At 45.7% G+C, this 14453-nt stretch overlaps 1 protein-coding gene across 4 annotated transcripts in view; it reads right to left on the bottom strand.

Moving 5' to 3' along the window:
* Positions 1–739: 739 nt before the first annotated feature.
* The window catches only part of LOC310762864 (kallistatin-like), a 46664-nt gene continuing 32950 nt past the window's right edge, over positions 740–14453 (bottom strand). For 2 of the 4 annotated variants that reach the window (XM_083614517.1, XM_083614519.1), the window contains 4 exons: positions 6468–7121; positions 4379–4649; positions 2918–3065; positions 740–1075 (listed from right to left, as the gene is read on the bottom strand). In XM_083614517.1, coding sequence (XP_083470643.1) covers positions 884–1075; positions 2918–3065; positions 4379–4649; positions 6468–7121 — 1265 coding nt within the window. In that variant the 3' untranslated portion in view covers positions 740–883. The other 2 variants (XM_083614520.1, XM_083614518.1) reach the window with 2 other exon arrangements.

Raw genomic sequence — 14453 nt, 5'->3', positions numbered from 1 at the left:
CCCTCACCTCTCCTTCCCCAAATACGGTACCCCGATAAAGGGATCTGTGTAGGAGTTGCTTCTGTCCATATGCCCAAATGGGGACCTGAGCCTCAGTGCTCCTCTAGGCAGCAATCCCTGCCAGGATTACCCCATTAGATGTAAGTCATAGGAATCCCCACTGCTGGGTTGACCCTTGAAGTCATTTCTGGCATACGGTCCAGAAGTAAATTGTTACCCATTGCCTAAGCCAAACCTCTACATCTGTAGTCAATAAAGTTGTGGCCTGATTTGATCCCATACTAATTGTGTGGTGCCCTTCATTTCTGGTCCTCATGGTGAAGTGGCAGGGGGAATGCATGACCTGGGTCTGCAACTTTCTGCTTTGTGCACGTGTGGGCACTCATTAATCCAGGTTTATCATTGGGGGCCTGACTGGTATCTGTGGTATGCAGTATCTTCTACCAGCCTTTGTTTGAAGGAACTTGCACATTTTGCCCCATAACATTCTTTCTAGGGGGGAAGAACATTACTATTCTTGAAAGCTCTCTTTGGGGTTCCTACCCAGGGGCACCAGTGAAAGCCTTTGCAGATGCCATGGAACCCACAGGTGCCAGGAAAGAAACTCCTGGCTTAATTTCAGTAACTCAATCACTCATGTTGTTCCCCTGATATACACTGCATATTTTTAAGTCTGTGAAGAAAGACAGACGGACGGACGGAAGGAAGGAAGGAAGGAAGGAAGGAAGACACCAAATGATTTTGCAGACAACTCAACTAGTGTTTAATTTGTTTGGGAACATGTTATAGCAATGGCCCTAGTACGTGATCCCTAAAAGCATCTTTTCAAACATGCCTCATATTGGAAACCAAAGTTTTCTGTGCTGTGGCACAAGTTGTTCAGTCATGTCTCAGTAGGATTCTTCACTTTTACTAAGAACAAGATGGTGCTGGTTTTCTCATGAACAATTACCATCAGAAAGGGGCGGTTGTACTTAATTTCAGGGGGCACGGAGTAGGGGACACTTTCAAAAACAGTAGTAGCTGCAGCTTCTGTGCCATTCTCATGGACATTTAAGAAAGCCTTGTGAATAGCCTGCAAAGAAAGATAGCAATACTTCAGTACAACATAATGACTGAATCAGGGTTTTAGTATGAGAAAATCTAGTTCTTCGAAACAGACAAATCCATTGAATGTCTTAAGAAACAGCTTCACGTGGTCACTTCTCATTCTGATTAGCTATTAATCTAGTCCTCCTAATCATCTCTAAGCATCATATTTTTGTATCAGTCAGCTTCAAGGAAGTGATGGAATTTTCAGAAAATCTTGCCTCTCCCTTAATGATGATGAGAAGCAAGATCCCTGTCCGTTCTGATGGTTGCCCCCCAAAAGCTTAGCAACTTTGAGGTTCATTCCCCTTCAAAAGCTGAACAACTTTTGTCTCCAGATTTTAAATTCTTGAAATATGGCAACTCTATAAAATACATTATATACTTATAATATACTTACAAAATTATGCTGCAGAAACATAGTATATGTGTACACACACACACACACACACATGGTTAATCAAAGGTTTGTTTGTTTGTTTGTTTGTTTGTTTGTTTGTTTTAAAAAGAGACAATGCATGAGCTGGTCAGACATAAGCAGGTGCGTAATACAAGTTGTCAGAGCTACCCTAGGTCCCAGCTCACAAAGGACCAACGCTGCTTCGTTGTTAAGTATAAAAGTCTTTATTGAAGTTCAGATTCACTTCCAGAGCCGCAGCGCGCAGCTCCACGTCTCAAGTGTCAGACCACTGATGCTCCGTCTGAGTCTCCTCCCCCTTGACACCAATTTAAGATTCTAGCCTTGCTCCACCTTCTCCGCTGCTCCTTCCTCCTCTGGGTCCGCCTGCCCGCCGGGGTTCCGCCCTTTCTAGCCTCTTCTCCCGCTGATTCCCCTGAGCCTTCTCCCTCCCTCCGGCGGGCTTTAGGAGCTGGTTCCCCATCCGGGTCTCCTGCTGTTCCGCGCGCCTGCACATTTGAACTTGGCGCGCGCGCCCAGCCAGCAGCTTTCCTCCTGACCGTTCCACTGCTGCTGTCACTGCTTCCCCCTTCGGGGGGGCTAGCTGCAACTGACCTCCCCTCCGTTGGAGGCGTGGTCAGCCCTGACTCCCTCTCTGGAGGAGGCACTGCCCCTGACACATGTGACTCTTCCCCCCCACTACGCTCTGGTGGGGAAACTGGTCCCGATCCTCCACTGCTGCTTTGGGGTTCCCCTCTGACTCATTGTTTCTGGTGCGTCCCCCCTGGGACCCCCCTTGCCCTGACCATCGACGCCCCCTTCTGGGAATCTTCTGATTCGCTGGAGAAGCTCATGGAATCTCTCGGGCCACTGTCATACTCCCCTACGCTGCCCTCGGATTCTTCCCCTTCACTCTCCCAATCCTCTCTCCCCAGTGCTCCTGCTCCTGATTCCCTGACACAAGTATACAAGCAGGTACATAATACATATAAATTACATTCCTCCTCCATCCCCAATGCTAACTGTAGTCTTCGCAAAGCTAATGAAACATAGTTTTCTGCTCATTAGCATTCAGAAGTGAGGAAGCTGTGGCCCTCCTGTTGTTAGATCCCAACTCCCCACAATCCCAGGCTACATGACCAAGGGTCGGGCATGATGGGAAAAGGAAGAAGTAGAGCTTCAGGGTCTCTCAATAAGTTCTGTTGGGAGACCAACTGCATTGGGGCTTCCCTTCAACTGTCTTCAAGCAAAGCTGGGATACAAAATATGTTTGGCTCCTCCTCTCCATGAGAGATGGGATTGTGGTTCAAGTACTCTAAATCCCAAATTATATTCATCTGAACCTTCAGACAAGTGTACCTCTGGCCTAAAATGCAGGGTGAAAGAAAATATAGAGCCTTTGGATAAGAGGGTGAATTTGGAGGAACCTACCTTGGAAACCTTCAGCTCAGTCTTCCCAGCAATTCCAGAGAGGTCTGCTCTGTTTGTGAATACCTCTGTAATATTCATTTTTCTTAACATCTCTTGGAGAACATAGTTGCTAGAGATTGTAAACCTTGGAAGGGCAAGCTCTATTCTCCTGTTGAAAGAAGAACCAGAGGCTAGTGAGGTATTGCATGGGGTGGGGTGCATAATACAAATAATGACAATTTACATTATGGCTAGAGTATAATTGCTAAAAGGATTTAAATTTAAAAATGGTAGTCCATGATAACATTGCTAAAAAGGAATATACTGGTTTCATTTTTGTAACAATGGGATCGTATCCACTACTAGTCCCACTCATTCCCAATGAAATGAATAGACAGGACTAAAATAGCTCTGTTACTATGACTACCCTCACCTGATATAGCCAGGTGAGGGTATAAAGGCTGTTCCTGGAGTGTGGCCATTGTCACACGCTGAGCCACATGCTAGAAGCCACAGATGAGAGCTGAGTGCAGGGGGGACGGGCCAATAGTGGATGAACTACCCAGAAGAAGCATGACGTGTCCCCCATCAAGGGAGTAGCCAGGATTTATTTTAGAGTGGGGCAGGCTTTATGTTATGGGGGCAAAACAGAGTTATCTGCGACACAATTGGTCAGTTAGTTATTTTTTTTTTTTTTTTTTAGGCAGGGAAGCTGCTCCTGTGGCTACACCCATGTCCCCCATCAGATATATTGCCCCTCGCCTAACACCACATAAATAATAATAATAATAATAATAATAATAATAATAATAATAATATTTATACCCCACCCATCTGGCTGGGTTTCCCCAGCCACTCTGGGCGGCTCCCAACAGAACATGAAGAAGGAGGAGGAGGAGGAGGAGGAGGAGGAGGAGGAGGAGGAGGAGGAGAAGCGATAAAATATAAAACATTAAAAACTTCCCTAAACAGGTGGTCAAGATGGTCTTGTTTATCCCATAGTCATCACATTGGGTTCCAACAGAAATCAGGCATGGCTCGCACTCTCTGGCTTCTGCCTGCTTCAAACCCACACACAAACATTTCCCCTGGCCTTTGACCTTCTCACCACCAGTCAGGAAAAGGAGATTGTGTCACAAAGCAACTTCCTTTTTTATACTAATGACCCATACTTAGGGGCCATTATGGTCCTGTCCTGGCTAATTCCACAATGGAATCCTTCACTGATCCAGGAATTAGAAGGGATCATAAAGCCTAACTCCATCCCTCAAACTCACAGCAATATATTTGCACATGCATTGAAAAGTGTGTCTCTTTCCACTATGCGTATCTGAAGAAGTATGCATGCACACGAAAGCTCATACCAAGAACTAACTTAGTTGGTCTTTAAGGTGCTACTGGAAAGAAAAAAATTTTTTTGTTTTGACTATGGCAGACCAACACGGCTACCTATCTGTAACTCTTTCCACTATGATCTCTTACCATGGTTTCACCAATTTCATCCATTTTAACAAAACGTCTTTGCTAAGAGCATTTTCCAACTGCTTCATTTTTCCTTGGTCAGGAAGAATAAAGAATGCTGAAACGTCGCCCTTGTAAGGGAGCTTCACAACCTTACAGGATAGGATGTTATCACGGTAAGTCTCGAACCAGCTGTCTTTGTTCATCATCGGGACTTTGACCGTTGTTTCCTCATCCACATAGAAGTCACCTTCACTTGTATGCAGATAATTGAAAGGATTTTTCCAAAAGGCTCATGGAAATAACAATAACAGCATACATGTCATGGAGGGGAGTGAGGAGAAAGAGCAAACCAAAATAATATTTCACGCATAAAGGTGAATAGCTGTTTCACACACTCTAAAATCAGGAATACATCAGGATTGACCTTCCCCCGTCCCCTGGAGTGTGAACAGAGACTGGGGGGTTGGAAGGCTGCCAGGGCAACTGGGTGTGAGCTGACAGGAAGGGTCTTGAGCAACGGTTGGTGGGAAGAAGAAGGAGGAAGGCCTGGGAACCATCTTTGGGCAGGCTGGCTGAAGGTCTGAGCAGGAGATATGCCATGGCTGCACTGCTGTGGGAGACAAGCCCCTCTTGAAATGACCTTGCTGCAAGATCTGGACTCCCTCCATGCAGACTGAAAATGTACATAGGTGAATAAACCATGTTTCTTAGAGCTACAACAATCTCCCTGTGTCTCAAAAGAGAACCCCATGGGCTCTTGTTGCAGCTCGGCACAGAGTGTGAGTGCCCCACCACCACTTTTGTAACAATATGTTAATAAAGCTTTGCCTCTTCCAGGTAAGCAATGCGGTAACTTCATCATTCTAAGATGTGGGGGCAAAAGAGAACAGATGCTACTGTTCAGCCTTATTTTAGCTATTACACTGGTACCTCGGGTTAAGAACTTAATTCATTCCAGAGGTCCATTCTTAAGCTGAAATTGTTCTTAACCTGAGGTACCACTTTAGCTAAAGGGGGCCTCCTGCTGTCGCCGCACCACCGGAGCACGATTTCTGTTCTCATCCTGAAGCAAAGTTCTTAACCCGAAGTACTATTTCTGGGTTAGCGGAGTCTGTAACCTGAAGCGTCTGTAACCTGAAGCGTCTGTAACCCGAGGTACCACTGTACAGCTTTAATCCAAACCCCTAATCCTAATGGCTGGAGGGGTTTGGATGAAGTGGCAGTGTCCCTCAACTCCACACTCTGGCACTCTGCAAGGCTCCTCTGGTGGGGAGCCTCTTTCCTCCATGCGCCTGATCAAACAGTGGGTAGAAGGTACTGCTGGTGCTACCCCTTTCTGTGATCGCCAAGTAAGTGACGGGCGGAACTGGGTCAGATACAGATGTGTGGATTACAATGTTGAAAAAAGGCTATTTAATTCTTCAATATATTTAATTCTTCATTTATATTATATATTATATTATATTATATTATATTATATTATATTATATTATATTATATTATTAATACAGTGGTACCTCAGGTTACATACACTTCAGGTTACAGACTCCGCTAACCCAGAAATAGTACCTCGGGTTAAGAACTTTGCTTCAGGATGAGAACAGAAATTGCACAACAGCAGTGCGGCGGCAGTGGGAGGCCCCATTAGCTAAAGTGGTGGTTGAGGTTAAGAACAGTTTCAGGTTAGGAACAGACCTCCGGAACGAATTAAGTACTTAGCCCGAGGTACCACTGTAATATTATTATATATTAACATACTCAGAGCCTTTAATAAACGCTCATGTTTTAGTGGTATCTTGAGACACATGTCTTTATAGCTCTGTTTCTACTTTAGTGCCCAATTGCTGAATCACATTTCCAGGAAAATGGGTATCACAATATATTTGATTTGTTTTGATAATGGTGGAGGTCAAGTTTCTGACAGATTTAAGGAACTTCTCTGTGATGAGAAGTCTGAGAAGTTTCTGCTCACACAATGGGCAGACGATGATTTCAGACTAAAGCACCAACAAATCTGGACCTAGAACCACAACTTAAAGTTTAAACTTCTCAGTTTAAAGAACATCTAAGAAGCAAAACGTGTATAAAACAAGTCTATCTGACTTACCTGTCATGTAAATATAGTTCACAATAACCATCACAGCCTCTGGGTCAAGACCCTGGACAACATCATCTAATTTCCCATTGGTTTTGTTCTTTATATATCCATTGATTTGACTTTCAGCTACTGCAGGATTCATAAAGTTAGTTGGAAGAACATCTGCCTCATAAAAATGTTTGGCATCATCCAGGAACTTCTTCACGAGTTTCACTTGGTCATTTGTGAATAGGGCATTCCCAATGCTCAGCTGGATTTCAGCATTGGGGAGGTTCAACATGTGTAATAGATGGCGGAAACCCTCATGTATTTCCTGCTCGCTGGTATCTGACTGGTTAAAGCCAAGTCCTAACAAAAGCTGACTTAATGTGGTGTTTTGAGCTCCCAGTGACAGTATGGCCATGGCAGCGGAAATGCTTAGAGGGGAAAAGATAATGTTCTTCTCAGTGGTCTCTGAAGCGACATGGTGGTAGAATCGAAAGGCAAAGTCAGCATTTCCTTGGACTATCTTCACAGAAGGCAAATCTCTGTCACCTTCAGCAAGAGGAGAATGGTCATTGTCCTCCTTGTGGTCAAGAGTATGGTGACAGTGGGCAAAAGCACAGAGCCCAGCCAGAAGCAAAGACAGGTAGATGTGAGGCATTGTGTTCCTCTGGAAGTTCTCTCTGGGGGGGGTCACATTTAAAAATTATCATTGCAACTATACAATGAAGGATGTTGGCATTGTGTTTAGGTCTACTTTATATTAACATGGCAGACAATCTTTATTTGTTGCTTTTGTCCTTTCCGGTCTCTTAAGCTTCCCTGGTACTGTTGTGCGGAGGACTCTGGCTTGCATTTCAGCTATTGTCTGGCATTATGGCAGGAAATTTTTAAAAACCCACTTTTTCCCCTTTGGGCAGAATATTAGGGACAAAGTGATCTTTGTTAAAACCCATGTTTTTGTTTTTTAAAAAAGAAACAAACATGCCAGCACTCATCCTGAAGAATCATCATGAAGTTGCTATAGGAAGTTCCAAACATTTAACAATTAAAAAATAAATAAATGGTGCCAGTACTGTGTGCCCCCAGAAAAAGCACAGGTTAAAACCTTTGTCAATGACCCAAAATGGAATAAGGTAAAATAAAGCAAAATTTGCCTGATGCTATTTCTTTTTTCTTTTTATCTTTCATTTTAATTTTGCATTGTTACATTCAGTTACACCTTTTATCATTCTTTACAATACATACTATCAACATATATGTTATTGTCTATTCATTTTTCTGATTTATACCTGTCAGGGAACTGCTATCGGAGCTAGAGGTGGAGGGAAGGCTCCAGAGGGATGTCGGAGAGGGTCTCAGTAGGGAGAGAGGCAGCCCATCAGCTGCGGAAGGAAATCAGCGTAACACCAGTGGAGAAGGGGGGCAGATGGGGGAATCGGAGAGGAGGCTCCAAGACTCCTCGCCGGAGACCAGCGGAGAGAATACGGGTACTCCGCTGCCCACACCCTCCCTGTGCAAAAGACTTCCGCGCAGGGAGAGTAGGAGGAGACTTGGCGTCAAAGAACTTCTTTGCTGGAAGAAGTTCAAGAAACGCTCACTGACGGATTCTGCCAGCGACTGAGACAGCCACGAAGCTAGAGGCTGTCCAGACAGAAAGGGTTCAACCAGGTAACCTAGCCAGGAGTGGCGGCAACTTACGCACGAGCAACCCCTAGAACCATTACAATACCGTTGTGACTTCGCTCCATCCATGCTCAGCTTTCAGTATTATTGATTACTATAATATTGTGTTAAGGAAAATTATTTACATATTCCCCATTAGTCACTTTTCTTCTTTTAACCTTAACTTTACGAACTTCAGTCAATGCATATCAATAAATTTGTTTTGAAACTATGTTTTGTCATATATTCTTCCACACATTCCCATTCTTTCTTTAATTTTTGATTTGATTGGAATCTAGTAGCTGCTGTCATTTTAGCCAGATCTATAAATTCACAAAGCTTGTTTTGCCACTCCGCTACTGAGGGAGCAGTGCCCCTTTCCAGCTTTGGGCTACTAGTAATCTGGAAGCAGCTGTGGCACATAAAACACATTTTTCTTATCACCGGGGATGTCTTTTGAGACTAAGCCTAGTAGAAACGCTTCTGGCTTTTTCTCAAATGATGTTCTAACATCTTTTTTAGTTCTTTGTGAATGTTACTCCAGATTTTTTTTATTTTCCCACATCCCCACCATACATGATACATCGTTCCCTCCACGTCTTGACATCTCCAACACAAATTTGATTTTAGTTTGTATATTTTGTCTAGCCTGATGGGAGTCATGTACCACCTACATGACTTCAGTATGTGCCTGATGCTATTTCTAACCACCCTTTGCAACTCCCCATTTCTAAAGCTGCTTCTATTCTGCAGCCTCCTTTTCAACCCATTTTTCACTATCACCTCCTTTTTCATACCTGCTCCTCTTCTCTCCTTTCCTGACATCTCCATTTGCACACAGACCACCCCCATGGTACCCTCCAAGCCACCCTCTGCTGTAGCAGCATCGGGAAAGGCACGCTTGATACTCACAGAATGTTCAGAGGTGTCTCTGGGAAGAAGCAGGGAAAACTCTTTCCAGTAAGCAGCTATTTATCTTGGGGCACTGTCTGCTTCATTAAACACAACTGACTAACCGCAGAACAACAAATATTGACCATGGCTTGCACTGCTGGACACCAATAGTCCCAAGTCTACAGCGTTGTGGCGATCACACAGGGTCCCCGGAAGTTTGACGGTCTATTGATCCCTGTGCCACCACTGTGATTGCTTCCCCGCTGCCACCAACCCGTTTCTCTCGGGTACACACTGAGTCCAGACAGTTGTTTTTTTTCCCCATTTTTTTTATTGGTTTTAATTCATTTTGCTACATGCAACATTAAAACAAGTGAAGAAATAAACATACATTACACATACATACAAAAAAGGAGTACATAAATAAAAGAAATAATAATAATAAAAAGAACAAAAGAAAAAACATCACCTAACATAAAACACCAACTAACTAACTTACATTAACTAAATAACTAAATAACACACAACATTAATTGACTTCCCTTCATCTCGGTTTCAGAATATATTATATGATTTTTTATCTGCAGTTTCTTTTCCTCAAAAAACTCTTTACGTCACAAATGTTACGTCACACCTACTGTGATTTTTAGATTTTTTTACCTCTTTTTCCATGTATGTCATAAATTTATTCCATTCTTTATTAAACTTTATGTCTTTTTGATTTCTTATTTTCTGTGTCATTTTTGCCAGTTCTAAATAGTCAAATAGTTTGGTTTGCCATTCGTTTATAGTTGAGATTTTTGATGTCTTCCAATTCTGCGCTATTAGAGTCCAGACAGTTGTTAACGTTAAACCAAATAAACAAGTTTATTTTATAAGCATTAACAAGTTTATGGTTTCAGATAATTTTTCTTGTCAGTTTCTTAACCTTAGTTTCTTTATTGGCCTATACCTTCCTAATACCTTCTAACTGATTATCCCAGCTGTTTAACTGACTCCTCTTAACATATTCTCTCACTTTCTCACATCAAACTAGCCCAACCCACAGACTTATCCTCCCTCTCCCTTCTCTAACTCCAGACTGACTTCTTAACAGCTCTAACTCTAACTCCTCCCCTTGGGTTCCTATAGGTTAGACATTTTACAATTAGTTAACCCTTTCCTTATGAACCCAGTATGATGTCACCAACCTAGGAGGGCAAATGCCACAAGCGTACTGTCCCTCCTAGTGAGGATAAAATTGGGGGTGTCAATGGGTTCTCCTGGCAATCTCATACCCCCAATTGTCCCATTTTAAGTGGGACATCATGGATCACAGAAGCCAATCCTGGATTCTGTTTGGATCCTGGAATGTCCCATTTAAGAGGGGCACTCTGGCACAAATCAACAGGGCCAACCCGACTGTTTCCACAGGTCCTGAAGGCAGGCCAAGGAGGAAGGGGGAGGAAGGAAAAGGAGGGAACTCATGCCTGTAGTAAAAAAAACTTCCAGGGCTTGAGGGAAAGTCTTGGTTTTGGGGGAAAGTGTACCCTCCAAGCTAACCTCTGCTGTAGCAGCATTGGGAAAAGCACACTTGATAGTTACAGAACCTTCAGAGGTGTCTCTGGGAAGAAGCAAGGAAAACTCTTTGCAGTAAGTGGCTATTTAACTTGGGGCACTGTCTCCTTTATTAAACAGAACTGACTAAGTGTCAGCTTCGTTCCGGAGCTGACAGAGGCTCGGAATCTAAGCAAGCCAAGGGAGATAAGGACACTGGAATGCGGACTGGAAAGTGAGAGGGAGGAGGGGCAGCCGAGTGGCAGAGTTTCAGAGAGCAGAGAGCAAACAGAAGATAGCAAAGCTCTAAACACCAATCTTAGCTCAGAGACAGAAGGGGCGATGCCGGGAATAGCTAGCCCAAAAACTCGAAGGTGCGAAAAGGTCAGTGAGAGGAGGGGAAAAGAGTGGAAGAGAAAGAGTTTTTTCCCCTGTTCGAAGAAGATGAAGGGGCGGAGTTTAGACTTGGCAACTCCTAACTTGGAGTCAGACACGGAGTGAAGGAGCTCCGGAGTGATTTATGTGTTTGAGCAATAAACCTGAGATAATTACTGCTGGTGTCTCGCTTCTGTGGGAGAGCCAAGCCATTACAGATTGCCGAGTCCCATCCTAATCTCTCACGCCGGAGGACATCAAAGACCGTGATGGATGGGCAAGTACCGGACATGGGAAGTGCGGCTGGGGGAGCAGCTGGGGGGGGCAGGAGAACCCACAGACCCCATAACAGAATTAAGAAGCTACACGTGGCAGCTCAAAAGCCAAGTAGATATCTTGGCAGGAGCACTGCAGGAACAAAGGTTGACTTCAGAACAGGAAAGGAACCTCAGAGTCAGCAGGGGGCCTGGACTGAACCCGGCTAAATACAATGGAGATACAGAAAGTTATGCAGCCTTTAGAACTGAAGCCAGATACATTTTGGACTTGAGATCATCTGAATTCAGCTCAGATAAGCAGCATGTTGCATGTCTGATCAGTTGGCTGGGGGGACAGCTAAGGACTGGGCTATCACCCTTATGGAGACCCAACACAGTACTCTAGGGAACCTGCAGGAGTTCTGGAGACTGATGGATGCCATGTTCAAGAGCCCACTAGAGCACGCCACTGCAGAGCAGCAGCTACTGAACGTGCAACAAGGGGGTGACTCTGTGGCCTCTTACTGGACTACCTTCAATTCACTAGTGCACAAGGTGGGCTGGGGACAGAGCACAGGGCCCCTTGCAGCCATGTATCGTGCAGGGCTGATTCCTTCGATCCTGGATGAGATGGCAAAGATGCAACCCATGCAGTCATTGGAAGAGATAGTTCAAGCGTCCTTACAGCTAGGGCTACGCCAACAGCAGAGGAAGCTAGAGAAGAGGGGGGCAGGGGGGCCCTTGGGGGTAAGGGCCTACACTCCCAAGCTTCCGGAACGGGGGGTTGGCAGCACACCTAGTCAGGGAGAAGCTGTTGAACCGATGCAGATTGGATCAGTGGAAGGGGAGAGAACCAGGAAGGCATGGAAGGAAGGGAGTCAGTGGCGTCGGGAGACACGCACTTGCTTCGTGTGTGCTAGGCAGGGGCATTTGGCTAAACAGTGTCCTGATAGGAAGACAGGGGGATTCCTTTCAGGGGCCAGGGTGGAGGAAAAGCCCAAACCCCAAGCAGAACAGTCAGGAAATGGCCAATCCCAGCCCTTAAGAGAGGCCAGGGGCTGGGAGACAAGTCAGTAGAGGGGCCTCAAATGGAACCAGCCATTCCTGGGATAGCTCTGCCCATGATGATACAACTCCCAGATGGTCGCAGGGTGCAAGGGCAAGCGTTGGTGGAATCGGGAGCTTCTCTAGACTTTGTCGATGCAGATTTTGCGAAGCAACACAACCTTGGGAAACAGCAACTAGACTCCCCAATCGAAGTACAGATGATAGATGGTAGACCCTTAATGAGGGGGAGGTGGTTCAAGCCACACAACCGTTAGGGGTGGAGGTGGTGGGGCACAAGGAGACAATGAGGTTCCATATCACTAAGTTAGCGACACACCCCATAGTCCTAGGAATGACGTAGCTCACAAAACACGATCCTGTCGTGGCCTGGTTCCAACGCTCCTTAACTTTCACGTCAGCCTTTTGCCAAGCGAACTGCTTGAGGCTTGAAGTACCTAGAGAGGTGCGAGCGAAGGGGGCGGAGGTAGGAGGGAAACTCACGGGTGAAGAGAGTTCCATACCCCCGCAGTATAAGGCCTTCAGAGACGTGTTCTGTGAGAAGGAGGCAGACCAGTTACCCCCACACCGCCCTTATGACTGCAAAATAGACTTGGTGCCAGGGGCCCAGATACCCACCAGTCGCCTCTATTCCATGTCAGAGACAGAACTAGCCGAGCTGAGGGAGTTCCTGTAGAAGAATTTGGCAAGGGGTTTTATCCTACCAACAAAGGCACCAGGGGGAGCCCCAGTTTTCTTCGTAAGCAAGAGGGACACCCCAGAAAAAAGGCTCGTTGTGGACTATAGGAGGACCAACAAGCTCATGATTCCCAACCGAAACCACTTGCCACGTATTGGGGATCTGCTGGAGAGGTTGAGATCAGCAAAAACTTTCACCAAGTTGGACCTGAGGGAGGCCTGCAACCTGATACGGGTGAGAGAAGGCGATGAGTGGAAGACGGCCTTTAATACAAGATATGGGACCTTTGAGTACTTAGCGATGCCGTTTGGTTTGCAATCGGGCACCACCGCCTGCCAGGCCTTCATCAATCATGTTTTGGCAGACTTGCTAGGCAGGAACGTGGTATCTTACCTTGATGATCTTTTGATATACTCAGAAAGTCCTGAAGAGCATGTGCGACACGTAAGGGAGGTGTTGCAACGTCTGAGGGTGCATAGACTCTACGCCAAGTTGGAGAAGTGCCAGTTCCACGTGACAGAGGTGGAATTTTTGGGGTATCGTGTGTCTCCTGAGGGGGTGCATATGGGTCCTGCGAAGGTGAAGGCAGTTTTGGAGTGGCAGAAGCCTAAGACCAAGAAGGACTTGCAGAGGTTCTTGGGCTCCGCTAACTACTGCAGAAAGTTCGTGCCTAACTACTCGCAACTCACCACACCCCTCACTGACTGCTTGAGGGCAAGAAGCCATTTGTCTGGACGGAGGAGGCACAGTGCGCATTTGAGAGGATCAAGGAAGTGTTTGCCACGGAGGAGTATCTGCACCACGCAGATCCGTACAGACCGATGGTAGTGGAGATGGATGCTTCTGAAAGGGCAGTAGGAGCGGTGCTGCTGCAGGAAGACAGCCACGGGGACTTACGGCCTTGTGCATTCCATTCGTGGAAGCTTAACGCCTCGGAACAGAACTACACCATTTGGGAAATGGAGCTGCTGGCTATAAAAGAGGCCTTGGAGATATGGAGGCATTTCCTAGAAGGTGCACGACACCAAGTGGAGGTTCGCACCGATCACAAGAACTTGGAATATTGGAAGACCGCGAGAACAACTGAACCAGAGACAGATCAGGTGGTCGCAGTTCTTTGCCCACTTCAACTTCCGCATACAATATGTACCGGGGCACCTGAACTAGAGGGTGGACGCCTTGTCCCGGAAACCAGAATACATGAGGGGAGAACAGAAGCAAGAATTGAAACACATTCTGAAGCCAGAACAGTTGCAACTAGTGGCGACGTCGATTGTCGGAGTAGAGGAGTTCAAGCGCCAAACACAAGGAGATGAATTTGCGCAGCAGAAACTGGCAGCGATACGTAACAAGGAGAACAGCGCTGAAGGATTCACTGAAAGGGAAGGCCTCTTGTTTAAGGGTGAGGTGCTCTACGTGCAAGAAGGGGATTTGCGAGCACGAGTCATGTGGCAGTGCCACAACAACCCGACGGTGGGTCACTTTGGGCAGTACAAGACCGTAGATCAACTAAGGAGATGGTTTTGGTGGCCCAGGATGAGA

The sequence above is a fragment of the Podarcis filfolensis genome, assembly GCF_964270895.1.
Source record: "Podarcis filfolensis genome assembly, chromosome: 1".
Classification (NCBI taxonomy): Eukaryota; Metazoa; Chordata; class Lepidosauria; order Squamata; family Lacertidae; genus Podarcis; species Podarcis filfolensis.
This window is presented reverse-complemented; position numbering and strand designations above follow the sequence as displayed.